At 45.0% G+C, this 26,921-nt stretch overlaps 1 protein-coding gene across 6 annotated transcripts in view; it reads left to right on the top strand.

Moving 5' to 3' along the window:
• LOC139388470 (dachshund homolog 2-like) overlaps nucleotides 1–26,921 on the top strand; it is a 282,435-nt gene that overhangs the window by 183,384 nt on the left and 72,130 nt on the right. For 4 of the 6 annotated variants that reach the window (XM_071135147.1, XM_071135145.1, XM_071135148.1 and 1 more), the window contains exons 4-7: nucleotides 19,222–19,374; nucleotides 22,690–22,862; nucleotides 24,558–24,717; nucleotides 25,560–25,634. In XM_071135147.1, coding sequence (XP_070991248.1) covers nucleotides 19,222–19,374; nucleotides 22,690–22,862; nucleotides 24,558–24,717; nucleotides 25,560–25,634 — 561 coding nt within the window. The remainder of the gene's footprint in view (nucleotides 1–19,221; nucleotides 19,375–22,689; nucleotides 22,863–24,557; nucleotides 24,718–25,559; nucleotides 25,635–26,921) is intronic. The other 2 variants (XM_071135150.1, XM_071135151.1) reach the window with 2 other exon arrangements.

The following is a 26,921-nucleotide window of genomic DNA, read 5'->3' as shown; positions in this document are numbered from 1 at the left end:
GGTCTGCCTACGGCGGCCTTTCTCAATAGCAAGGCTATGCTCACTGAGTCTGTACATAGTCAAAGCTTTCCTTAAATTTGGATCAGTCACAGTGGTCAGGTATTCTGCCACTGTGTACTCTCTGTTTAGGGCCAAATAGCATTCTAGTTTTTTTGTTAATAATTCTTTCAAATGTGTCAAGTAATTATCTTTTTGTTTTCTCATGATTTGGTTGTGTTGCTGTCCTGGGGCTCTGTGGGGTGTGTTTGTGTTTGTGAACAGAGCGCCAGGACCAGCTTGCTTAGGGGACTCTTCTCCAGGTTCATCTCTCTGTAGGTGATGGCTTTGTTTTGGAAGGTTTGGGAATCGCTTCCTTTTAGGTGGTTGTAGAATTTAACAGCTCTTTTCTGGATTTTGACAATTAGCTGGCCTAATTCTGATCTGCATGCATTATTTGGTGTTCTACGTTGTACAAGGAGGATATTTTTGCAGAACTCTGCATGCAGAGTCTCAATTTGGTGTTTGTCCCATTTTGTGAATTCTTGGTTGGTGAGCGGACCCCAGACCTCACAACCATAAAGTGCAATGGGTTCTATAACTGATTCAAGTATTTTTAGCCAGATCCTAATTGGTATGTTGAATTTTTTGTTCCTTTTGATGGCTCTCTCACTGCTATATCTCTCATATCTCTATCTCTCACTGCTCTATATCTCTATCTCTCTATCTCTCACTGCTCTATCTCTTTCATATCTCTATCTCTCACTGCTCACTTGATCTCTCTCCTCTATCTCTCAATCTCTCTCACTCCATCTCTCACTGCTCTATATCTCTATCTCTCTATCTCTCACTGATCTATTTATCTCGTCTTTCATATCTCTCTATCTCCCTTGTCTCTCATCTCTCTAATATATCTATCTCTTTCATCTATCTATCTATCTCTCTCCCTTGTCTCTCATCTCTCTCTCTCGTCTCTATCTCTCTCCTCTCTCTCTCAATCTCTCTCTCTCCATCTCTCACTGCTCTATATCTCTATCTCTCATCTCTATCTCTTTCAATTTCAATTCAATTCAATTCAAGGGGCTTTATTGGCATGGGAAACATGTGTTAACATTGCCAAAGCAAGTGAGGTAGATAATATATAAAGTGAATATATAAAGTGAAATAAACAATAAAAATTGACAGTAAACATTACACATACAGAAGTTTCAAAACAATAAAGACAATCCAAATGTCATATTATATATATACAGTGTTTTAACAATGTACAAATGGTTAAAGGACACAAGATAAGATTTACAATGGTGTTTGTTCTTCACTGGTTGCCCTTTTCTCGTGGCAACAGGTCACAAATCTTGCTGCTGTGATGGCACACTGTGGAATTTCACCCGGTAGATATGGGAGTTTATCAAAATTGGATTTGTTTTCGAATTCTTTGTGGATCTGTGTAATCTGAGGGAAATATGTATCTCTAATATGGTCTTACATTGGGCAGGAGGTTAGGAAGTGCAGCTCAGTTTCCACCTCATTTTGTGGGCAGGGAGCACACACCTGTCTTCTCTTGAGAGCCATGTCTGCCTACGGCGGCCTTTCTCAATAGCAAGGCTATGCTCACTGAGTCTGTACATAGTCAAAGCTTTCCTTAATTTTGGGTCAGTCACAGTGGTCAGGTATTCTGCCGCTGTGTACTCTTTGTTTAGGGCCAAATAGCATTCTAGTTTGCTCTGATTTTTTGTTAATTCTTTCCAATGTGTCAAGTAATTATCTTTTTGTTTTCTCATGATTTGATTGGGTCTAATTGTGTTGCTGTCCTGGGGCTCTGTGGGGTGTGTTTGTGTTTGTGAACAGAGCGCCAGGACCAGCTTGCTTAGGGGACTCTTCTCCAGGTTCATCTCTCTGTAGGTGATGGCTTTGTTTTGGAAGGTTTGGGAATCGCTTCCTTTTAGGTGGTTATAGAATTTAACGGCTCCTTTCTGGATTTTGATAATTAGTGGGTATCGGCCTAATTCTGCTCTGCATGCATTATTTGGTGTTCTACGTTGTACATGGAGGATATTTTTGCAGAATTCTGCATGCAGAGTCTTAATTTGGTGTTTGTCCCATTTTGTGAAGTCTTGGTTGGTGAGCGGACCAAAGACCTCACAACCATAAAGGGCAATGGGCTTTATGACTGATTCAAGTATTTTTAGCCAAATCCTAATTGGTATGTTGAAATTTATGTTCCTTTTGATGGCATAGAATGCCCTTCTTGCCTTGTCTCTCAGATTGTTCACAGCTTTGTGGAAGTTACCTGTGGCGCTGATGTTTAGGCCAAGGTATGTATCGTTTTTTGTGTGCTCTAGGGCAACAGTGTCTAGATGGAATTTGTATTTGTGGTCCTGGTGACTGGACCTTTTTTGGAACACCATTATTTTGGTCTTACTGAGATTTACTGTCAGGGCCCAGGTTCTGACAGAATCTGTGCATAAGATCTAGGTGCTGCTGTAGGCCCTCCTTGGTTGTTGACAGAAGCACCAGATCATCAGCAAACAGCAGACATTTGACTTCGGATTCTAGTAGGGTGAGGCCGGGTGCTGCAGACTTTCCTAGTGCCCACGCCAATTCGTTGATATATATGTTGAAGAGGGTGGGGCTTAAGCTGCATCCCTGTCTCACTGTGTGAAGAAATGTGTGTGTTTTTTGCCAATTTTAACCGCACACTTGTTGTTTGTGTACATGGATTTTATAATGTCGTATGTTTTACCCCCAACACCACTTTCCATCAGTTTGTATAACAGACCCTCATGCCAAATTGAGTCAAAGGCTTTTTTGAAATCAACAAAGCATGAGAAGACTTTGCCTTTGTTTTGGTTTGTTTGGTTGTCAATTAGGGTGTGCAGGGTGAATAGATGGTCTGTTGTACGGTAATTTGGTAAAAAGCCAATTTGACATTTGCTCAGTACATTGTTTTCATTGAGGAAATGTAAGAGTCTGCTGTTAATGATAATGCAGAGGATTTTCCCAAGGTTACTGTTGACGCATATTCCACCGTAGTTATTGGGGTCAAATTTGTCTCCACTTTTGTGGATTGGGGTGATCAGTCCTTGGTTCCAAATATTGGGGAAGATGCCAGAGCTTTCATCTATCTATCTATCTCTCTATCTCTCACTGATCTATCTCTCTTGCCTCTCATCTCTCTCTCTTTCTCTCGTCTCTCTACCACTCTCTCTCGTCTCTCTATCTCTCTCGTCACTCTATCTCTCTCTCTCTCTCGTCTCTCTATCTCTCATCTCTCTATCTCTCTCGTCACTCTCTCTCTATCTCGTCTCTCTATCTCTCTCTCTCGGCTCTCTATCTCTCTCTCGTCTCTCTATCTCTCTCGTCTCTCTATCACTCTCTCTCGTCTCTCTATCTCTCTCTCTATCTCTCTCGTCTCTCTATCACTCTCTCTCGTCTCTATCTCTCTCTCTATCTCTCTCGTCTCTCTATCACTCTCTCTCGTCTCTCTATCTCTCTCGTCTCTCTCTCGTCTCTCTATCTCTCACCTCTCTTTTCATTTTCTCCTCTTTTGAAGCCCTGTGTCTTTGTTGGGAAAGTGTCACTCTTGCTTAGACTGATTGGCCTGTTTGATAACAGCCCCTTCCTGTCTCACTGCCATGTTTCAAAAACACAAGAAGAATGGAAGAGAGGGTTAGACTTCCTTTTCTCTTCTCTTCTCTAGTCTCCCTCCCTCCCTCTATCTCCCTCCCTCCTTCCACCCAGCTGTAACAAGAGACACCCCTTTTCCCTTTATCTGACTGAGGGACAGTGTCATTGGATAGCCCTGAGCAGTTTGTTTTGTGTCCAGGATTGACCAGCGTGGCGAGTGTGAGGGTCATCTCAGCTGGTCTCGTGGGCTGGGGTCATCTTACTCTGTTGCTTCTCTTGTCTTTGTTCCTCTTGTTGCTTCGTGTGGACACCTTCTTCTCTCTTGAACAGCAGGGTCATTGTTGCAAACCATGTACCACCTTTTTCTTCTTTATGAAGGTTCATTTGCAGGAAGACATTTCTCACAACTCTATGTCTGTAATGAGATCATTTGTGACATTTTCAATCACATCAAAAGTAAAAAAAAATAAAAACAAATGTGTGCACAAACATTTTTTGCACATGGGAGTTTTTTCCCCCATGTGTTTGAGTATACTGATACTGATGACGGTGATGTGACTGCTCTATGGCTGAGACCCTCTGTCCTGTTGAGTCTGAGCTCTCAGCTCAATACTGCCCCTTTTGGGAACATAAGGAACAGCAGCTAGACCACAGACAATACTGAAATATGAGACCCCTCACTGAACGTAGATAGGACATTCTGTTTTGTGTTTTCTTAAAAGTTCACTCTGTCTCATTATCATATTTATTATCAGAATGGGTTATACCATTATCGTCAGCCAGGTATACGTACAGTAACCCTGTTCACGTTGGGCCTGTGTTTGACATGACTAGTATCTCTATCTCTGGAACAGAAGAGAAGGCTATATTTATGGATCAGAGAAGTGACTGAAGCTCCCCTGATCTGTTCTGTCTCTTTTTCCTGCTGACGGCTCAGAAAATGTTCAATCCCTTTGTCCTCCAGCTGAAATATCCTCCCAGTTCCAGCCATCAGGAATTAATGTCCCATAAATCATGTCCCTAAGAGAGACAGGAGCTCCACACTGACCACTCACACTGAGGCTGCCTGCCGCACGGAACACTCTGGAACACACACAATACCAGACCAGAGGATGAATACAGAAAGGTTCCCACTCCACATGGGTGTAACATAGCTAATCACGTTGACAGAACCCCCTGTCATACACACCAGATACATGTCACTCCCATGTCTGTCACGTCTCTCCCATGTCACTCCCATGTCTCTCCCATGTCACTCCCATGTCTGTCATGTCACTCCCATGTCTCTCCCATGTCACTCCCATGTCTGTCACGTCTCTCCCATGTCACTCCCATGTCTCTCCCATGTCTCTCCCATGTCACTCCCATGTCACTCCCATGTCTCTCCCATCTCACTCCCATGTCACTCCCATGTCTCTCCCATGTCTGTCCCATGTCACTCCCATGTCACTCCCATGTCTCTCCCATCTCACTCCCATGTCACTCCCATGTCTCTCCCATGTCACTCCCATGTCTCTCCCACGTCACTCCCACGTCACTCCCATGTCTCTCCCATGTCACTCCCATGTCTCTCCCATGTCACTCCCATGTCACTCCCATGTCTCTCCCATCTCACTCCCATGTCACTCCCATGTCACTCCCATGTCTCTCCCATGTCTGTCCCATGTCACTCCCATGTCACTCCCATCTCACTCCCATGTCACTCCCATGTCTCTCCCATGTCACTCCCATGTCTCTCCCACGTCACTCCCATGTCACTCCCATGTCTCTCCCATGTCACTCCCATGTCTCTCCCATGTCACTCCCATGTCACTCCCATGTCTCTCCCATGTCACTCCCATGTCTCTCCCATGTCTCTCCCATGTCTGTCACATGTCACCCCCATGTCACTCCCATGTCACTCCCATGTCTCTCCCATGTCTCTACCATGTCACTCCCATGTCACTCCCATGTCTCTCCCATGTCTGTCACATGTCACCCCCATGTCACTCCCATGTCTCTCCCATGTCTCTACCATGTCACTCCCATGTCTCTCCCATGTCACTCCCATGTCTCTCCCATGTCACTCCCATGTCTCTCCCATGTCTCTCCCATGTCACTCCCATGCCACTCCCATGTCACTCCCATGTCTCTCCCATGTCACCCCCATGTCACTCCCATGTCACTCCCATGTCTCTCCCATGTCTCTCCCATGTCACTCCCATGTCTCTCCCATGTCACTCCCATGTCTCTCCCATGTCACTCCCATGTCACCCCCATGTCACTCCCATGTCACTCCCATGTCACTCCCATGTCACCCCCATGTCTCTCCCATGTCACTCCCATGTCTCTCCCATGTCACCCCCCATGTTACTCCCATGTCACTCCATGTCACTCCCATGTCTCTCCCATGTCTCTTCCATGTCACCCCCATGTCACCCCCATGTCTCTCCCATGTCTCTCCCATGTCACTCCCATGTCACCCCCATGTCTCTCCCATGTCACTCCCATGTCTCTCCCATGTCACCCCCCATGTTACTCCCATGTCACTCCATGTCACCCCCATGTCTCTCCCATGTCTCTTCCATGTCACCCCCATGTCACCCCCATGTCTCTCCCATGTCACCCCCATGTCACCCCCATGTCACTCTTATGTCTCTGGGTATAGGATAGAAGCATCATTGATTAGGCCACGGTAGGCTACATTGTCAGATAACCAGCTGGTCAAACACAATACAGCTCTGAGCAGCTCTGCTCTGTGGATGAAATGAAATGCAGCTCTGCTCTGTGGATGAAATGAAATGCAGCTCTGCTCTGTGGATGAAATGAAATGCAGCTCTGCTCTGTGGATGAAATGAAATGCAGCTCTGCTCTGTGGATGAAATGAAATGCAGCTCTGCTTTGTGGATGAAATGAAATGCAGCTCTGCTTTGTGGATGAAATGAAATGTCTCAGAGCGAAGTAACAAGATACTCTGTCTGGCTTCTCAGTGTCAACTTTTCCTCCCTCTGTCAAGGAAAGCCTGCTCTAACTCACGGCAGCTCCATCTCTGAGACCACAACACTGTGATAGATATCAGCCAAAGCTGCAGTCCTCAGCCACACAAGTCAGACAGAGACAGCCCTCTCTGTCCCAGGGTGCACCACTGCCTCAGGGTCGTTCACACAGGAAATGGACATGAAAGGCAGACCTGTCCTTACAGAAAAACCACATCATTTCACGGGGAAATCATGTGAAAACGTAATTTTGGAACACTTCACATGTTATCATGTTGCTTTACATGTTGTCACATGTTATCACATTAACTTCACATAAGATCACGTGATCACATGAAAACATGTGACATTCATCTGGTTTACCCGTCAGTGTGTCACAAACGAAAGCAGCCCACTGTGGAAGAAGAAGACGAGCTACATTATCTGAGTATGACATAAAAACATGTACTATACAGTAGAGGAGGCCTTTTCTCTGATGCTCTGGCCCTCTCCTTAGTCTGACCTCTTTGAAGCCCTATCTGTGACTGGTTCGAGAGTGAGAGGTTAGTCAGGTGAAGAGGAGAGAGAGAGAGAGAGAGAGGTTAGTCAGGTGATGAAGCGGAGAGAGAGAGAGGTTAGTCAGGTGAAGAGGAGAGAGAGAGAGGTTAGTCAGGTGAAGGGGAGCGAGAGAGAGAGAGAGAGAGGTTAGTCAGGTGAAGAGGAGAGAGAGAGGTTAGTCAGGTGAAGAGGAGAGAGAGAGAGAGAGAGAGAGAGAGAGAGGTTAGTCAGGTGAAGAGGAGAGAGAGAGAGAGAGAGAGAGAGAGGGGTTAGTCAGGTGAAGAGGAGAGAGAGAGAGAGGTTATTCAGGTGAAGAGGAGAGAGAGAGAGAGAGAGAGAGAGAGAGGTTAGTCAGGTGAAGAGGAGAGAGAGAGAGGTTAGTCAGGTGAAGAGGAGAGAGAGAGAGAGGTTAGTCAGGTGAAGAGGAGAGAGAGAGAGAGGTTAGCCAGGTGAAGAGAGAGCGAGAGAGAGAGAGAGAGAGAGGTTAGTCAGGTGAAGAGGAGAGAGAGAGTGAGAGGTTAGTCTGGTGAAGAGGAGAGAGAGAGAGAGGTTAGTCAGCTGAAGAGGAGCGAGAGAGAGAGGTTAGTCCGGTGAAGAGGAGAGAGAGAGAGAGAGAGAGAGAGAGAGAGAGAGAGAGAGAGAGAGAGAGAGGTTAGTCAGGTGAAGAGGAGAGAGAGAGAGGTTAGTCAGGTGAAGAGGAGAGAGAGAGGTTAGTCAGGTGAAGGGGAGAGAGAGAGAGGTTAGTCAGGTGAAGAGGTGAGAGAGAGAGAGAGAGGTTAGTCAGGTGAAGAGGAGAGAGAGAGAGAGGTTAGTCAGGTGAAGAGGAGAGAGAGAGAGAGAGGGGTTAGTCAGGTGAAGAGGAGAGAGAGAGAGAGAGAGAGGTTAGTCAGGTGAAGAGGAGAGAGAGAGGGAGAGAGAGGTTAGTCAGGTGAAAAGGAGAGAGAGAGAGAGAGAGAGAGAGAGGTTAGTCAGTTGAAGTGGAGAGAGAGAGAGAGAGGTTAGTCAGGTGAAGAGGAGAGAGAGAGAGGTTAGTCAGGTGAAGAGGAGAGAGAGAGAGGTTAGTCAGGTGAAGAGGTGAGAGCGAAAGAGAGGTTAGTCAGGTGAAGAGGAGAGAGAGAGAGAGGTTAGTCAGGTGAAGAGGAGAGCGAGAGAGGTTAGTCAGGTGAAGAGGAGAGAGAGATAGGTGTTAGTTAGGTGAAGAGGAGAGAGAGAGAGAGAGAGAGAGGTTAGTCAGGTGAAGAGGAGAGAGAGAGAGAGAGAGAGAGAGAGAGAGAGAGGTTAGCCAGGTGAAGAGGAGAGGGAGAGAGAGGTTAGTCAGGTGAAGAGGAGAGAGAGAGAGAGGTTAGTCAGGTGAAGAGGAGAGAGAGAGAGAGAGGTTAGTCAGGTGAAGAGGAGAGAGAGAGAGAGAGAGAGGTTAGTCCGGTGAAGAGGAGAGAGAGAGAGAGAGAGAGAGAGAGAGAGAGAGGTTAGTCAGGTGAAGAGGAGAGAGAGAGAGAGAGAGAGAGAGAGAGGTTAGTCAGGTGAAGAGGAGAGAGATAGAGAGAGAGAGAGAGAGAGGTTAGTCAGGTGAAGAGGAGAGAGAGAGAGGTTAGTCAGGTGAAGAGGAGAGAGAGAGGTTAGTCAGGTGAAGATGAGAGAGAGAGAGAGAGAGAGGGGTTAGTCAGGTGAAGAGGAGAGAGAGAGAGACAGGTTAGTCCGGTGAAGAGGAGAGAGAGAGAGAGAGGTTAGTCAGGTGAAGAGGAGAGAGAGAGAGAGGTTAGTCCGGTGAAGAGGAGAGAGAGGTTAGTCAGGCGAAGAGGAGAGAGAGAGAGGTTAGTCAGGTGAAGAGGAGAGAGAGAGAGGTTAGTCAGGTGAAGAGGAGAGAGAGAGAGGTTAGTCAGGTGAAGAGGAGAGAGAGATAGAGAGAGGTTAGTCAGGTGAAGAGGAGAGAGAGAGAGAGGTTAGTCAGGTGAAGAGGAGAGGGAGAGAGGTTAGTTAGGTGAAGAGGAGAGAGAGAGAGAGAGAGAGAGAGAGGTTAGTCAGGTGAAGAGGAGAGAGAGAGTTTGTTTATAGGAGATGTAGAGTGCAAGGCGTCCATCTTTAGACCTTTAGTCCAGCTAATGGGATTCCATCCAGCATAATGACCCACAGATCCTGTTGGTAATGAGATGGGGGAATTGCCTGCTCTTGGTACCAGATGATACTGTATTAACGGAGCGGACAGGCGCAACGGACGGGGGGCCTTCAGGAGCCCCTCCACCTCCCATCATTTTCCATCCGGCTGACATCCGAATGGGCTGGAGCGTTGGAGAGAGGGGATTGATTTCAAATGAGCCTCAAAATGATGCCTAATGAAAACCTGTAAAGACACTTTCAGCTCTAAATACCAAACTCTCTGCAGCCAACAGAAGGTAGACACTTTCTATCATGGAGCGGTTTGACAGTGGAGAGAAACTGGTTTTGAAGGGATGTTGAAGGTATAGGTTTTTTTGTGAGAGTGTATGAAATAGTGTGTTTGTTCTGTCATGGGTTTGTGACAGATTGGTTTCATGTTCAATGCACTGTCTTTGGACCACAAGTCTTCTGGGAACGGCGATGAGGAGAATATCTGAGTCAGCTCCAGTCTTTGGTGGCGCTCATTGATATGTAAACGCCTGGCGATATCAAAGAGGCACCTCCTTCCCTTTCTGTGCGGTGAGCACTAATTAGGATCAAAGAGGCACCTCGTTCCCTTTCTTTGTGGTGAGCACTACTTAGGATCAAAGAGGCAGCTCCTTCCCTTTCTGTGTGGTGAGCACTACTTAGGATCAAAGAGGCACCTCCTTCCCTTTCTGTGTGGTGAGCACTACTTAGGATCAAAGAGGCACCTCCTTCCCTTTCTGTGTGGTGAGCACTACTTAGGATCAAAGAGGCACCTCCTTCCCTTTCTGTGTGGTGAGCACTACTTAGGATCAAAGAGGCACCTCCTTCCCTTTCTGTGCGGTGAGCACTACTTAGGATCAAAGAGGCACCTCCTTCCCTTTCTGTGTGGTGAGCACTACTTAGGATCAAAGAGGCAGCTCCTTCCCTTTCTGTGTGGTGAGCACTACTTAGGATCAAAGAGGCACCTCCTTCCCTTTCTGTGTGGTGAGCACTACTTAGGATCAAAGAGGCAGCTCCTTCCCTTTCTGTGTGGTGAGCACTACTTAGGATCAAAGAGGCACCTCCTTCCCTTTCTGTGTGGTGAGCACTACTTAGGATCAAAGAGGCACCTCCTTCCCTTTCTGTGTGGTGAGCACTACTTAGGATCAAAGAGGCACCTCCTTCCCTTTCTGTGTGGTGAGCACTACTTAGGATCAAAGAGGCAGCTCCTTCCCTTTCTGTGTGGTGAGCACTACTTAGGATCAAAGAGGCACCTCCTTCCCTTTCTGTGTGGTGAGCACTACTTAGGATCAAAGAGGCTCCGCTGTAAACCGCTCAAAGGGAGCCAGGCACTCTGATGGACATTAATGTGTCTGTGATAAGAGGAAGAGAAAGACGCGGCCATCTTACGAAAAACACACGTTTAAAGCCCAGAACTAGAGGTGAACCATGACAAAGTCTTGACGATTGCTTTCAAATATCCTGGAAATCAAGTTATTTCCAATGAACGCACAATTACATGCAGTTTTTGGCCAGTGAATATGGTGCTAGTTACATTGAATTAACTGGTGTTAAGTCTATACAACCATCATGTCCATAATGGCATGGTCCTTGACAGCTCATAATTCATGACAAATGACCATCCAATGTCATCACGCAGTGCTACAGTGTCAAAGTGTCTCTCTTCAATGTCACAGAACAATCTATCTATCTATCTCTCTCTCTCTCTCTCTCTCTCTCTCTCTCTCTCTCTCCCATGATCTCTCATGATCTCTCTCTCTGTCTCTCTTTCAATTCAAGGGGCTTTATTGGCATGGGAAACATATGTTTATATTGCCAAAGCAAGTGAAATACATAAATCTCTCTCTCTCTCTCTCTCTCTCTCTCTCTCTCTCTCTCTCTCTCTCTCTCTCTCTCTGTCAGAGCCTCTCCACTCCTCCAACTTCCATTCCTTTCCTCACAGCAATTAACACTTCATTAAGATACATCTTTAATCATTTTCCCTTTCAATTCCAACTCTCTTCTTCTGGGCCCTCCGGTGGGTTGTACTCATTGTTTTGGGAGGGAATTAATGACTGACAATTTAAATGTATTTTTCTTCATTACTTCTTTGTTATTGCCTCCCCCCCCCCCCCCCCAGGATCCCCCCCCCCCCCCCCCCACACACACACACACACACACACACACACACACAGAGGTAAACAGGTATTTTCATAAATATGTAAAGACATAATAGGGGTGTTGCTGCTACAGTGTATTACATTAGGTACAGTGTTGTTACTGCTACAGTGTATTACATTAGGTACAGTGTATTACATGAGGTACAGTGTATTACATTAGGTACAGTGTATTACATTAGGTACAGTGTTGTTACTGCTACAGTGTATTACATTAGGTACAGTGTATTACATGAGGTACAGTGTTGTTACTGCTACAGTGAATTACATTAGGTACAGTGAATTACATTAGGTACAGTGTATTACATTAGGTACAGTGTTGTTACTGCTACAGTGAATTACATTAGGTACAGTGTATTACATTAGGTACAGTGTTGTTACTGCTACAGTGTATTACATTAGGTACAGTGTATTACATTAGGTACAGTGTATTACATTAGGTACAGTGTTGTTACTGCTACAGTGTATTACATTAGGTACAGTGAATTACATTAGGTACAGTGTATTACATTAGGTACAGTGTTGTTACTGCTACAGTGAATTACATTAGGTACAGTGTATTACATTAGGTACAGTGTTGTTACTGCTACAGTGTATTACATTAGGTACAGTGTATTACATTAGGTACAGTGTATTACATTAGGTACAGTGTTGTTACTGCTACAGTGAATTACATTAGGTACAGTGTATTACATTAGGTACAGTGTTGTTACTGCTACAGTGAATTACATTAGGTACAGTGAATTACATTAGGTACAGTGTATTACATTAGGTACAGTGTATTACATTAGGTACAGTGTTGTTACTGCTACAGTGTATTACATTAGGTACAGTGTATTACATTAGGTACAGTGTTGTTACTGCTACAGTGTATTACATTAGGTACAGTGTATTACATTAGGTACAGTGTATTACATTAGGTACAGTGTATTACATGAGGTACAGTGTTGTTACTGCTACAGTGTATTACATTAGGTACAGTATATTACATTAGGTACAGTGTATTACATTAGGTACAGTGTTGTTACTGCTACAGTGAATTACATTAGGTACAGTGTATTACATTAGGTACAGTGTTGTTACTGCTACAGTGAATTACATTAGGTACAGTGTATTACATTAGGTACAGTGTTGTTACTGCTACAGTGAATTACATTAGGTACAGTGTATTACATTAGGTACAGTGTATTACATGAGGTACAGTGTTGTTACTGCTACAGTGTATTACATTAGGTACAGTGTATTACATTAGGTACAGTGTTGTTACTGCTACAGTGTATTACATGAGGTACAGTGTTGTTACTGCTACAGTGTATTACATTAGGTACAGTGTTGTTACTGCTACAGTGTATTACATTAGGTACAGTGATGTTACTGCTACAGTGTATTACATTAGGTACAGTGTTGTTACTGCTACAGTGAATTACATTAGGTACAGTGTATTACATTAGGTACAGTGTTGTTACTGCTACAGTGAATTACATTAGGTACAGTGTATTACATTAGGTACAGTGTATTACATGAGGTACAGTGTTGTTACTGCTACAGTGTATTACATTAGGTACAGTGTATTACATGAGGTACAGTGTTGTTACTGCTACAGTGTATTACATGAGGTACAGTGTTGTTACTGCTACAGTGTATTACATTAGGTACAGTGTTGTTACTGCTACAGTGTATTACATTAGGTACAGTGTTGTTACTGCTACAGTGTATTACATTAGGTACAGTGTTGTTACTGCTACAGTGTATTACATGAGGTACAGTGTTGTTACTGCTACAGTGTATTACATTAGGTACAGTGTATTACATTAGGTACAGTGTTGTTACTGCTACAGTGTATTACATGAGGTACAGTGTTGTTACTGCTACAGTGTATTACATTAGGTACAGTGTATTACATTAGGTACAGTGTATTACATTAGGTACAGTGTATTACATGAGGTACTGTGTTGTTACTGCTACAGTGTATTACATTAGATACAGTGTATTACATTAGGTACAGTGTTGTTACTGCTACAGTGTATTACATTAGGTACAGTGTATTACATTAGGTACAGTGTATTACATTAGGTACAGTGTATTACATGAGGTACTGTGTTGTTACTGCTACAGTGTATTACATTAGGTACAGTGTATTACATTAGGTACAGTGTTGTTACTGCTACAGTGTATTACATTAGGTACAGTGTATTACATTAGGTACAGTGTATTACATTAGGTACAGTGTATTACATTAGGTACAGTGTATTACATTAGGTACTGTGTTGTTACTGCTACAGTGTATTACATTAGGTACAGTGTATTACATTAGGTACTGTGTTGTTACTGCTACAGTGTATTACATTAGGTACAGTGTATTACATTAGGTACTGTGTTGTTACTGCTACAGTGTATTACATTAGGTACAGTGTATTACATGAGGTACAGTGTTGTTACTGCTACAGTGTATTACATTAGGTACAGTGTATTACATGAGGTACAGTGTTGTTACTGCTACAGTGTATTACATTAGGTACAGTGTTGTTACTGCTACAGTGTATTACATTAGGTACAGTGTATTACATGAGGTACAGTGTTGTTACTGCTACAGTGTATTACATTAGGTACAGTGTATTACATGAGGTACAGTGTTGTTACTGCTACAGTGTATTACATTAGGTACAGTGTTGTTACTGCTACAGTGTATTACATTAGGTACAGTGTATTACATGAGGTACAGTGTTGTTACTGCTACAGTGTATTACATTAGGTACAGTGTTGTTACTGCTACAGTGTATTACATTAGGTACAGTGTTGTTACTGCTACAGTGTATTACATTAGGTACAGTGTATTACATTAGGTACAGTGTTGTTACTGCTACAGTGTATTACATTAGGTACAGTGTATTACATTAGGTACTGTGGTGTTTCTGCTGTAATATACTGTACATGCACCATTTGCGAGGCTGAATTAAGTTACTCGATTTCCCTGCCAAATTGGGCAGGTTTTGTTTAAGCAGGTTTTGAAAAGGCTTTTTAAGACTTGTCAGTGTTTAGCATTCATATCGCCTGCCTTTAAAGAGTATTACAGTGTGAACACAACCAACAACAGCTGTACATGTTGACATATGGATCCATGGTGGGTGTGTGATGAACGACAGTTATACTGAGGACTACGAGGGTCTCCTCTATCGAGGGTTGAGGTTGGCATTGGGTTGGGGCCCGGGGGTGTAGTCTTAGGGACATCTGGCAGAGTGAGCAGGCCAGGGGAGTGCCTGGCACAGCCCTCGAGGACACAGGAAGCACGACGGGCACCCCACAGAAAGCCTAAAACACACTGCCATTCTCACAAACCCCCCAATCATCCCCTAAATGTCAGTTAGAGGGAGGGGAGGGAAATAAATGTCAATCTTAGCCGGCAGCCTCTTAAACGGGGCGGCCGGGTAGCCTAGTGGTTAGAGCGTTGGACCAGTAACCGCAAGGTTGCAAGTTCAAATCCCCGAGCTGACAAGGCACAAATCTGTTGTTCTGCCCCTGAACAGGCAGTTCCTAGACCGTCATTGGAAATAAGAATTTGTTCTTAACTGACTTGCCTAGTTAAATACAATCACTACTGTAAACCTGCCTGATGCTACAACTTGAACTAGCTTTTTATTGGTCTCAGATTGGCATTATATACACTATTTCCTTATTTTTAATTAATGTGATATTCTTATTTAGCCTATTAAGTTTATTATTTAGAAGAGTGAAATGAAGGAGATTGTTTAAGGCCGACGCTCTTCTCAGTCTCAGGTGACAATGAATCAAACTGGGATTGGGAGTCTAGACTTTGCCACAGAGCTGCAGTGTTGGGGTAGTGTTGGGGTAGTGTTGGGGTAGTGTTGGGGTAGTGCTGGGGTAGTGTTGGGGTAATGTTGGGGTAGTGTTGGGGTAGTGCTGGGGCAGTGTTGGGGTAGTGATGGGGTAGTGCTGGGGCAGTGCTGGGCTAGTGCTGGGGTAGTGCTGAGGTAGGGGCTAGCATATTTGTCATTAGTGTGGATTTGCATGTACCTGGTTGAGCGCGGGGGGCCGGAGGGGGGAAATTGGCCAAAAGCACAGCTGTACTGCCTGCTTCACTGATTGCCTTGCCTTCCTCTGCCTCATTTATCTTCATTTCTTCCCAATTACACCAAATTAGCAATAGTCTCAGTTGCATTACCAACTTAATCCCCGTCTTTTTCGCGGACGGCATTATGCAGTGGCAGATGATTCCTTGGCGGGAGTCAGGGTAAACAGCCATGAAAATGCCACCCCGGCAGATGGCGAGGCCCACAAGAAATATGACAAACAGAGTGCCAGCGTGCCGCCCTCTGCTCACACCCGCTACAAGCTGTTATTGTGCTCCCGGATAGTGTGTGCGTGTGTGCTTGCGTGCGTGCGTGAGTGAGTGAGTGAGTGTGTGCATGTGTGCGTGTGTGTGCGTGAGTGTGTGAGTGAGTGAGTGTGTGCATGTGTGCGTGTGTGTGCGTGAGTGTGTGAGTGAGTGAGTGAGTGTGTGAGTGTGTGTATGTGTGAATGTGCGTGAGTGTGTGTGTGTGAATGTGCGTGCGTGCGTGCGTGAGTGTGTGTGTGTGTGTGTGAATGTCCGTGAGTGTGTGAGTGTGTGTGTGTGAATGTGCGTGAGTGTGTGAGTGTGTGTGTGTGTGAATGTGCGTGCGTATCCTCTCCTATGCAGTATGAAAGGTGTTCCAGTAAAACACAGATCATCTCCTCTGTTCCCAACCTGGTGAACAGTAATGGTTTCTTTGAAGAAGGGAATGAGTTGTTTGACCTCTTCGTCAGCTGCTAGAAATATGATTAGCATTAAGAAATAACCCTGTAAATTCAATCACCTCAATTAATATTGAGCAACTCACATAGAAAGGGCCATCATTAACTTAACAACTTAATTCTCTGTCTGTCTGTCTGTCTGTCTGTCTGTCTGTCTGTCTGTCAGACAGGATGATATCTGATAGAAGAATATCATACAGGAGGATATCTGATAGAAGAATATCAGACAGGAGGATATCTGATAGAAGAATATCAGACAGGAGGATATCTGATAGAAGAATATCAGACAGGAGGATATCAGATAGGATGATATCTGACAGAAGGATATCAGACAGGAGGATATCTGACAGGAGGATATCAGACAGGAGGATATCAGATAGGATGATATCTGACAGAAGGATATCAGACAGGAGGATATCTGACAGGAGGATATCCGACAGGAGGATATCAGATAGGAGGGAATATATCAGCAAAGACTGATTGAATAAAATCACTGAGTGGACAAAACTTTAGAAACACCTGCTCTTTCCATGACATAGACTGACCAGGTAAAATCTATGATCACGTTAAAGAAAGATTTTTAAGTCTTGAGACAATTGAGACATGGATTGTGTATGTGTGCCACAGTCTAGGGTCCAGTGTAGTTTAGTGTAGGTTTGGGTTATAAAAGGGAGGGAGAGGAGAGGAGAGGAGTGGGGTCTAGGGTCCAGTGTAGTGTAATGTTGGAGCTAGTGGTGTAATTACACAGGGCGTTTTGAAGCATCCTGTTATCCAGCTCTGTCAGTGAGGGGCTAAGGAGATGCACTGTGATGGACACTTTCTCTGTCAGTGAGGGGCTAAGGAGATGCACTGTGATGGACACATTCTCTGTCAGTGAGGGGCTAAGGAGATGCACTGTGATGGACACATTCTCTGTCAGTGAGGGGCTAAGGAGATGCACTGTGATGGACACATTCTCTGTCAGTGAGGGGCTAAGGAGATGCACTGTGATGGACACATTCTCTGTCAGTGAGGGGCTAAGGAGATGCACTGTGATGGACACATTCTCTGTCAGTGAGGGGCTAAGGAGATGCACTGTGATGGACACATTCTCTGTCCAACATAGGACATTAGGAGAAGGAGGCTCCACTCCGGGTGAGCTGCTCTCAGTAGACCTGTGCTGAGGGATAAGGCCACGGCTCTCCTGAGACCTGGCTCTCCTCTCTGCCCTTCAGACCCCATTCTCTCCCAGATCCCGGAACGGCTCGGATTCGAAGACGTTCATCGCTAAGCCTTTATTTTTGTCATTCAGTGCTCTCGTCTTTGGTTTGAAAAGGTCTTTCATCACTTTTAGGATCACTGGCATCGTATAACTTCTCCAGTGCTGTTTTAGAATATTGGATAACTTAGATGAAGTGTATACACATGATGAAACCATTCATAATTACATCAGTATAGAGTTAATAGCCAACATGTTTTCATCCCTCCTCCCAGACATCCTCCTCTCCGTCTTATGTTTCATCCCCAAGCTTTTACAAATACTATACATTATAGAAATATCCAAATATCTCCAAATATAATTTTTTGTCTCATAGGCCGTAGGATGCTCATGCTCAAACCCACTGGCAGCCTTTAAGCCTTTAACCAATGCTCTCTCTCTCTCCTATGATCACACGCTCCTGATTGACCCTGCCGTGAGGTGTTGGCCTCGGCCATTAGTTTAGCTGCTTGTTTTTTTCTCTCATCCAAATGGCTCCCCACTGACAAGAAGGGAATTCTACAGAGGAAGAATTTCATTTGCATTATTGTTAAAAGAAGCACACACTGCAATCTGTTGCAAAAACACCATCTGTTATTTTACTCAGAGGACTTCAGTTACTTATTAGGTAGAATTATACAATGATTTCGATTCCTCTCGTTTAGATTTTCTCCCTTCATTATTCTATTTAAGTATTTTCATGTCTCCTAGAGATTAGGCCTCCATTACATTTCATTCTATTGATTTATTACTGTATACGAGACCCTCAGCCGTGAATAACATTGACTGGAATGGGTTAACCTTATAATGGCCTGGAGCTGAGAGTAGACAGGAAATAGGTGATTTCCTGTGCCACGTTCTGCCTTGTTCTAATGGATGGCCTGCCTGCATGCCTATCTACCTGCCTGTCTGCCTGCCTGCACGCCTATCTACCTGCCTGTCTGCCTGCCTGCCTGCCTGTCTGTCTGCCTGCCTGCCTGCCTGCCTGCCTGCCTGTCTGCCTGCCTATCTACCTGTCTGTCTGCCTGTCTACCTGCCTGCCTGTCTGTTTACCTGCCTGTCTGTCTACCTGCCTGTCTGCTTGTCTACCTGTCTGTCTGCCTGTCTGTCTGCTTGCCTGTCTACCTGCCTGTTTACCTGCCTGTCTGCATGTCTGTCTACCTGCCTGCCTGCCTGCCTGTCTGTCTGTCTGTCTGTCTGTCTGTCTGTCTGTCTGTCTGTCTGTCTGTCTGTCTGTAGTGCTCACTGTAATAAGGCCCACCACCATGTGTGTCACAGCAGGTGTTCTCTACTGTGTCATACAGTACCATACAGTACTATACAGCAGAATGCAGCATCATACAGCACCATACAGCACCATTCAGCACCATACAGCACCATTCAGCACCATACAGTAAAATACAGCACCATTCAGCACCATACAGTCCATACAGTACCATACAGCATAATACAGTCCCATACAGCACCATTCAGCACCATACAGCACCATTCAGTACCATACAGTATCATACAGCACCATACAGTACCATATCTCAGGTGTATCAGAACCTGAATGTAATGTCGATCTCACAGGGATTTACAGTAGTCATTTACATTACAGTAGTCATTTGCATTGCATTAGTTGTTTACATTACAGTAGTTGTTTACAGACTATTTACATAGGCAGGGCAGTGCTTTCCCTGGCCACCCTAGACTCATGCCATTGTGATGTGCGATGCTGAACTGAGCTGTTGTGTAGGTGGCCTCCCCCACTCACCTCCCTCCCCTCCGCTCCCCGTGTCGCCCCTGTATGTGTCCCCAGGCGGCAGCGAGTCCTCCTGGGACAAAGAGAAGCTCCAGTCTCCCCCCTCCTCTGGTGCTGCCCACAGCCTGGGTCACGCAGGCCTGTCAGGGCAGCACGGCCTGTCCAGCTCCCAACTCAACTCCCTGCAGCAGAACCACATACTGGCCAACCGTGAGTCACACACACACAAACACAAATACACACATAATGTACACACGCACACGTACACATGCACACACACACACACACACCCTGTATGGTCACGTGTCTGTGCTATGGTTAAAGTGATACAAAGATATCTAATGTGTCTTAATGTACGGTGCATGAAAAAGTTAAACATAAGCAGCTGGAGGCCACAGAAGGAGAGTTGTGTTGCATTGAAGTTCGCCTGGAGGTCTGTTAACACAGTGTCCAAGGAAGGGCCAGATGTATACAAAATGGTGTCGTCTGCGTAGAGGTGGATCAGAGACTCACCAGCAGCAAGAGCGAAATCATTGATGTATACAGAGAAGACTGTCGGCCCCAGAATTGAACCCTGTGGCACCCCCATAGAGACTGCCAGGGGTTCGGACAACAGGCCCTCCGATTTGACACGCTGAACTCTGTCTAAGAAGTAGGAGGTGAACCAGGCGAGGCAGTCATTTGAGAAACCAAGGCTGTTGAGTCTGCCGATAAGAATGTGGTGATTGACAGAGTCAAAAGCCTTGGCCAGGTCAATGAATACGGCTGCACAGTATTGTCTCTTATCGATCGTGGTTATGATATTGTTTAGGAACTTGAGCGTGGCTGAGGTGCACCCATGACCAGCTCGGAAACCAGATTGCATAGCGGAGAAGGATAAGGTGGGATTCAAAATGGTCGGTGATCTGTTTGTTGACTTGGCTTTCGAAGACCTTAGAAAGGCAGGGTAGGATAGATATAGGTCTATAGGAGTTTGGGGGATGACCGCGGCAGCTTTCCAATCTTTGGGGATCTCAGACGATACGAAAGAGAGGTTGAACAGGCTAGTAATAGGGGTTGCAACAATTTTGGCGGATAATTTTAGAAAGAGAGGGTCCAGATTGTCTAGTCTAGCTGATTTGTAGGGGTCCAGATTTTGCAGCTCTTTCAGAACATCAGCTATCTGGATTTGGGTGAAATAGAAATGGGAAGGCTTGGGCAAGTTGCTGTGGGTGTGCAGGGCTGTGGGTGTGCAGGGCTGTGGGTGTGCAGGGCTGTTTATTAATAATCTATGGGTGTCTATGAATAATACACTGGTGTGTGTATATTACTAATCTACAGGGGTTTCCATTAATAATCTACTGCTGTTAATTCTTTATCTACTGGGGTCGTTTAATAATCTACTGGTGTCTATTAATAATCTACTGGTGTCTATTAATAATCTACTGGTGTCTGTTAATAATCTACTGGTGTCTATTAATAATCTACTGGTGTCTATTAATAATCTACTGGTGTCTATTAATAATCTACTGATGTCTATTAATAATCTAATGGTGTCTATTAATAATCTACTGGTGTCTATTAATAATCCACTGGTGTCTATTAATAATCTACTGCTGTCTATTAATAATCTACTGGTGTCTATTAATAATCTACTGGTGTCTATTAATAATCTACTGGTGTCTATTAATAATCTACTGGTGTCTGTTAATAATCTACTGGTGTCTATTAATAATCTACTGGTGTCTATTAATAATCTACTGATGTATATTTATAATCTACTGGTGTCTATTAATAATCTACTGGTGTCTATTAATAATCTACTGGTGTCTATTAATAATCTACTGGTGTCTATTAATAATCTACTGGTGTCTATTAATAATCTACTGGTGTCTATTAATAACCTACTGGTGTCTATTAATAGTCTACTGGTGTCTATTAATACTCTACTGGTGTCTATTAATAATCTACTGGTGTCTATTAATAATCTACTGATGTCTATTAATAATCTACTGGTGTCTATTAATAATCTACTGGTGTCTATTAATAATCTACTGATGTCTATTAATAATCTACTGGTGTCTATTAATAATCTACTGGTGTTTATTAATAATCTACTGGGGTGTCTATTAATAACCTACTGGTGTCTATTAATAATCTACTGGTGTCTATTTATAATCTACTGGTGTCTATTAATAATCTACTGGTGTCTATTAATAATCTACTGGTGTTTATTAATAATCTACTGGGGTGTCTATTAATAACCTACTGGTGTCTATTAATAATCTACTGGTGTCTATTAATAATCTACTGGTGTTTATTAATAACCTACTGGTGTCTATTAATGATCTACTTGTGTCTATTAATAATCTACTGGTGTCTATTTATAGTCCACTGGTGTCTATCTATTAATAATCTACTTTAAGAATACTCTCACCCAAACCCATATATGCACAGTCACTTTAACTGTACATTCAGTGTACATATGTACATACTACCTCAATTGGGCCGACCAACCAGTGCTCCCGCACATTGGCTAACCAGGCTATCTGCATTGTGTCCCACCACCTGCCAACCCCTCTTTACGCTACTGCTACTCTCTGTTCATCATATATGCATAGTCACTTTAACCATATCTACATGCACATAGTACCTCAATCAGCCTGACTAACCGGTGTCTGTATGTAGCTTCGCTACTGTATATAGCCTCGCTACTGTTTTTCACTGTCTTTTTACTGTTGTTTTTATTTCTTTACTTACCTATTTTTCACCTAATACCTTTTTTGCGCTATTGGTTAGAGCCTGTAAGTAAGCATTTCACTTTAAGGTTTTATTGTTGATCTTTCTATTTCTCTCTCTCTCTCGCTCTATCTCACTCTCTCTGTCTCTCTCTTTTCGCACCCTCTCTCTCTCCCACACTCTCTCCATTCCTCTCTTTCTCTCTCTCTTTCCCTCACCTTCTTTCTCTCCCCCTTTCTCTTTCTCTCCCTCACCATATCTCTCTCTCTCTCTCTCTGTCTCTCTCTCTCTCCCTCTCTTTCTCCCTCACCATCTCTCTTCCGCTCTCTCTCTGTCACTCTCTCTCTCTCTTCCTCACCCTGCTCTCTCTCTCTCACCCTCTCGCTCTCTATCTCTCTGTGTCTCTCTCTCTCTGTCTCTCCCTCCCTCACCCTCTCTCTCTCCCTCCCTCACCCTCTCTCTCTCCCTCTCTCTCACTCTCTCTCTCTCTTTCTCCCTCACCCTCCTTCTCCCTCTCACCCTCCCTTTCTCTCTCTCTCTCACTCTCTTTCTCCCTCACCATCTCTCTTCCTCTCTCCCTCTCTCCCTCTCTCTCTTCCTCACCCTCCGCTCTCTCTCTCTCTATCTCACCCTCCCTCTCTCTCCCTCTCTCCCTCACCCTCTCTCTCTCGCTCTCTCTCGCTCTCTCTCTCTCTCTCCCTCACCCTCTCTCTCTCTCTGTCTCTCTCTGACTCACCCTCTCTCTCTCTCTGTCTCTCTCTGACTCACCCTCTCTCCCTCATTCCCTCTCACTCTTTCTGTCTGCAGGACTGGACCTACCCTTCATGATGATGCCCCACCCCTTGCTGCCCGTCGGCCTGCCGCCTGCGTCTGTTGCCATGGCAATGAACCAGATGAACCACCTGAACACCATCGCCAACATGGCCGCCGCAGCTCAGATGCACAGCCCCTTATCCAGAGGAGGAGCGTCTGTCATCAAGGTAAGAAAAAGGACTCACAGACATTCATCTTTTAGAGATATTCTCATTGTTTTTGCGAAGCCGCTGTAGCAATTCACCCAATACTCTGAATACAAAGACCGTCACATTACCTGTAGGCTTTAAGCCATATACTTATGGTTTATTCCTCATTCATACCACCCATCTGTGAATGTATTTCAACAATGCTCACTACATCACTAGTGCTATTATAACAGATTGTACAGATGTGAGAGACTTTCATCCCCCTTAAAATTGATGTTAGTCTGTGGCTGTCATATTAGCACTGTTGAAGAGGGCTATAATTCAACTCTAGAGACTGGTAATGAGTATAATTCCACATAGGAAAGTATGTTAATATCGACATTAGATTCATTCCTTCCTTCTCCCCACGAGGCCAGAACAGAGAGGATGGGTAGACGTTTCCTACCAAGGGGGTTGGCAGACTGCTAGGGTAGTGTTTGTCACTGAGACTCACGGCTCATGTCAGAGACAGCCAGGGGAAATAGCATTTACACAAATACACACAGAGAGACAGACACACAGAGAGACAGACACCCAGAGAGACAGGCACACAGAGAGACAGACGTCCAGAGAGACAGACGCCCAGAGAGACAGACGCCCAGAGAGACAGACACCCAGAGAGACAGACGCCCATAGAGACAGACGCCCAGAGAGACAGACACCCAGAGAGACAGACACCCAGAGAGACAGACACCCAGAGAGACAGACACCCAGAGAGACAGACACTCAGAGAGACAGACACACAGAGAGACAGACGCCCAGAGAGACAGACACTCAGAGAGACAGACACACAGAGAGACAGACGCCCAGAGAGACAGACGTCCAGAGAGACAGACACACAGAGAGACAGACACACAGCGAGACAGACACCCAGAGAGACAGACACACAGAGAGACCGACAGTACACATATTTTCTGAACATTTTTGAATATCCTACTGCTTTGCTATTAACTGAATGAATTTCTACATAAATGTAGTATATTTGTTTTCAATCAGACACTAACACAGACTATTCAACTCACTTCTCAGACATAGCACCCTTCCTCTAGTGACCTGCTCCAGAGTGGCATGTATGTTGTCTATTTTTTGTGTCCTGCCCACAGAGTCATAGTTTTTTGGGGGGCTGCTAGGGCAGGCCGTAGATCACCTCTATTTAAATAGTACCACCCGGATTGCAGATGGCAGAGTGAGATTGCAGCGTCTGGTGCTGTTTACTTTTCCAGCATCCCCCTCACCCCGGCCTGTTTGCCTTACCCTACATAGATATCAGAGAAGAGGAGAGGGGGAAGGGGGAAGAGGGGAGAGAGGTAAGGAGAGAGGGGAGAGGAGAAGAGGGAAGGAGAGGGAAGAGGAGAGGATGGGAGGAGAGAGGGAAGGGGAGAGGGGAGAGGAGAGGATGGTAGGAGAGAGGGAAGAGGAGAGGGGAGTGGAGAGAGGGGAGAAGAGAGGAGAGGAGAGGAGAGAAGAGGGGAGGAGAGAGGGCTTAATCTCCATTTGGATTGTCTGACATTAGGAGTGTTAGGGACGAGGGACCAGCAGATGTGAGGTGTCCACATGTGTTATAGCTAGCTATGTGTGTATTTGTTTATAAATGTGTGTGTGTCTGTTTATAAATGTGTGTGTGAGTGTGTGACTTAACTCTTAACTGACTTAACTGAATTAACTCTTTATCAGTCTGACCCTCGGTCTCTGTGGCAGGAGTGTGTCCAGGACAGCCCTTCTCCAGCGCCCTCCATGGAGGAAGGTCCTCGCCCGGGCTCCCAGCCCTCCTCACACCCCAGCAGCAGTGCCTCCAGCTCCCCCGCCCCGCACCAACACACCCCCGAACGCCTGGGTGAGACACAAGCATATCTTTCTTTCTCATGTCTCTCTGCCTCTCCTCCTCTCTATATCTCTCTGTGTCACTCTGTCTCTCTGCCTCTCCTCCTTCTATATCTCTCTGTATCTCTCTGTATGCCTGTCTCTCTGTCTCTCTGCCTCTCCTCCTTCTATATCTCTCTGTGTCTCTTTGTCTCTCTGCCTCTCCTCCTTCTATATCTCTCTGTGTCTCTCTGTATGCCTGTCTCGCTGTCTCTCTGTCTTTCTGCCTCTCCTCCTCTCTATATCTCTCTGTGTCTCTCTGTCTCTCTGTCTCTCTGTGTCTCTCTGTCTCTCTGTGTCTCTCTGTCTCTCTGTCTCTCTGCCTCTCCTCCTTCTATATCTTTCTGTGTCTCTCTGTCTCTCTGTCTCTCTGCCTCTCCTCGCCTCTCTCTCTCTCTGTCTCTCTGCCTCTCCTCCTCTCTATCTCTCTCTCTGTCTCTCTGTCTCTCTGCCTCTCCTCCTCTCTATCTCTCTCTCTGTCTCTGTCTCTCTGCCTCTCCTCCTCTCTATCTCTCTCTCTGTCTCTCTCTCTGTGTGTCTCTCTGTCTCTCTGTGTCTCTCTCTGTCTCTCTGCCTCTCCTCCGTCTATATCTCTCTCTGTCTCTCTGCCTCTCCTCCTTCTATATCTCTCTGTGTCTCTCTGTATGCCTGTCTCTCTCTGTCTCTCTGTCCCTCTCTCTCTCTCCCTCTCTCTCTCTCACTCTCCCACTTTCTCTCTAGACCGTTGTTTGTAAATAAATAAACTGTATAAACAGGCCAAGACGGACATCTGCATATAAACATGTTGTTCACTGACTTAACTGTTTGTTTGTGTAGTGATGAATCCTGTTGATGGAGACCTTGGGGACAGAGAGGCTGGAATCAACATGAAAAACATGTTCAAAGAGAAAGGTATGTGTATGCTTGTTTGTGTGTGTGTGTGTGTGTGTGTGTGTGTGTGTGTGTGTGTGTGTGTGTGTGTGTGTGTGTGTGTGATAGAGAGAGAGAGAGCCCTCCTTGTTATTGTGGTTGTGTTACCAGGTTTGATAAAGCCCTCCTTGTTATCGTGGTTGTGTTACCAGGTTTGATAAAGCCCTCCTTGTTATCGTGGTTAGTGTTACCAGGCTTGATAAAGCCCTCCTTGTTATCGTGGTTGTGTTACCAGGTTTGATAAAGCCCTCCTTGTTATCGTGGTTAGTGTTACCAGGTTTGATAAAGCCCTCCTTGTTATCGTGGTTGTGTTACCAGGTTTGATAAAGCCCTCCTTGTTATCGTGGTTGTGTTACCAGGTTTGATAAAGCCCTCCTTGTTATCGTGGTTAGTGTTACTAGGTTTGATAAAGCCCTCCTTGTTATCGTGGTTGTGTTACCAGGTTTGATAAAGCCCTCCTTGTTATCGTGGTTAGTGTTACCAGGTTTGATAAAGCCCTCCTTGTTATCGTGGTTGTGTTACCAGGTTTGATAAAGCCCTCCTTGTTATTGTGGTTAGTGTTACCAGGTTTGATAAAGCCCTCCTTGTTATCGTGGTTGTGTTACCAGGTTTGATAAAGCCCTCCTTGTTATCGTGGTTGTGTTACCAGGTTTGATAAAGCCCTCCTTGTTATCGTGGTTAGTGTTACCAGGTTTGATAAAGCCCTCCTTGTTATCGTGGTTAGTGTTGCCAGGTTTGATAAAGCCCTCCTTGTTATCGTGGTTGTGTTACCAGGTTTGATAAAGCCCTCCTTGTTATCGTGGTTAGTGTTACCAGGCTTGATAAAGCCCTCCTTGTTATCGTGGTTGTGTTACCAGGTTTGATAAAGCCCTCCTTGTTATCGTGGTTAGTGTTACCAGGCTTGATAAAGCCCTCCTTGTTATTGTGGTTAGTGTTACCAGGTTTGATAAAGCCCTCCTTGTTATCGTGGTTGTGTTACCAGGTTTGATAAAGCCCTCCTTGTTATCGTGGTTAGTGTTACCAGGTTTGATAAAGCCCTGCTTGTTATCGTGGTTAGTGTTACCAGGCTTGATAAAGCCCTCCTTGTTATCGTGGTTAGTGTTACCAGGCTTGATAAAGCCCTCCTTGTTATCGTGGTTAGTGTTACCAGGCTTGATAAAGCCCTCCTTGTTATCGTGGTTAGTGTTACCAGGTTTGATAAAGCCCTCCTTGTTATCGTGGTTAGTGCTACCAGGTTTGATAAAGCCCTCCTTGTTATCGTGGTTGTGT

Source organism: Oncorhynchus clarkii, chromosome 29 (genome assembly GCF_045791955.1).
Source record: "Oncorhynchus clarkii lewisi isolate Uvic-CL-2024 chromosome 29, UVic_Ocla_1.0, whole genome shotgun sequence".
Taxonomy (NCBI): domain Eukaryota; kingdom Metazoa; phylum Chordata; class Actinopteri; order Salmoniformes; family Salmonidae; genus Oncorhynchus; species Oncorhynchus clarkii.
The sequence above is the reverse complement of the archived record's forward strand: the minus strand, read 5'-3'. Positions and strand labels throughout refer to the sequence as shown.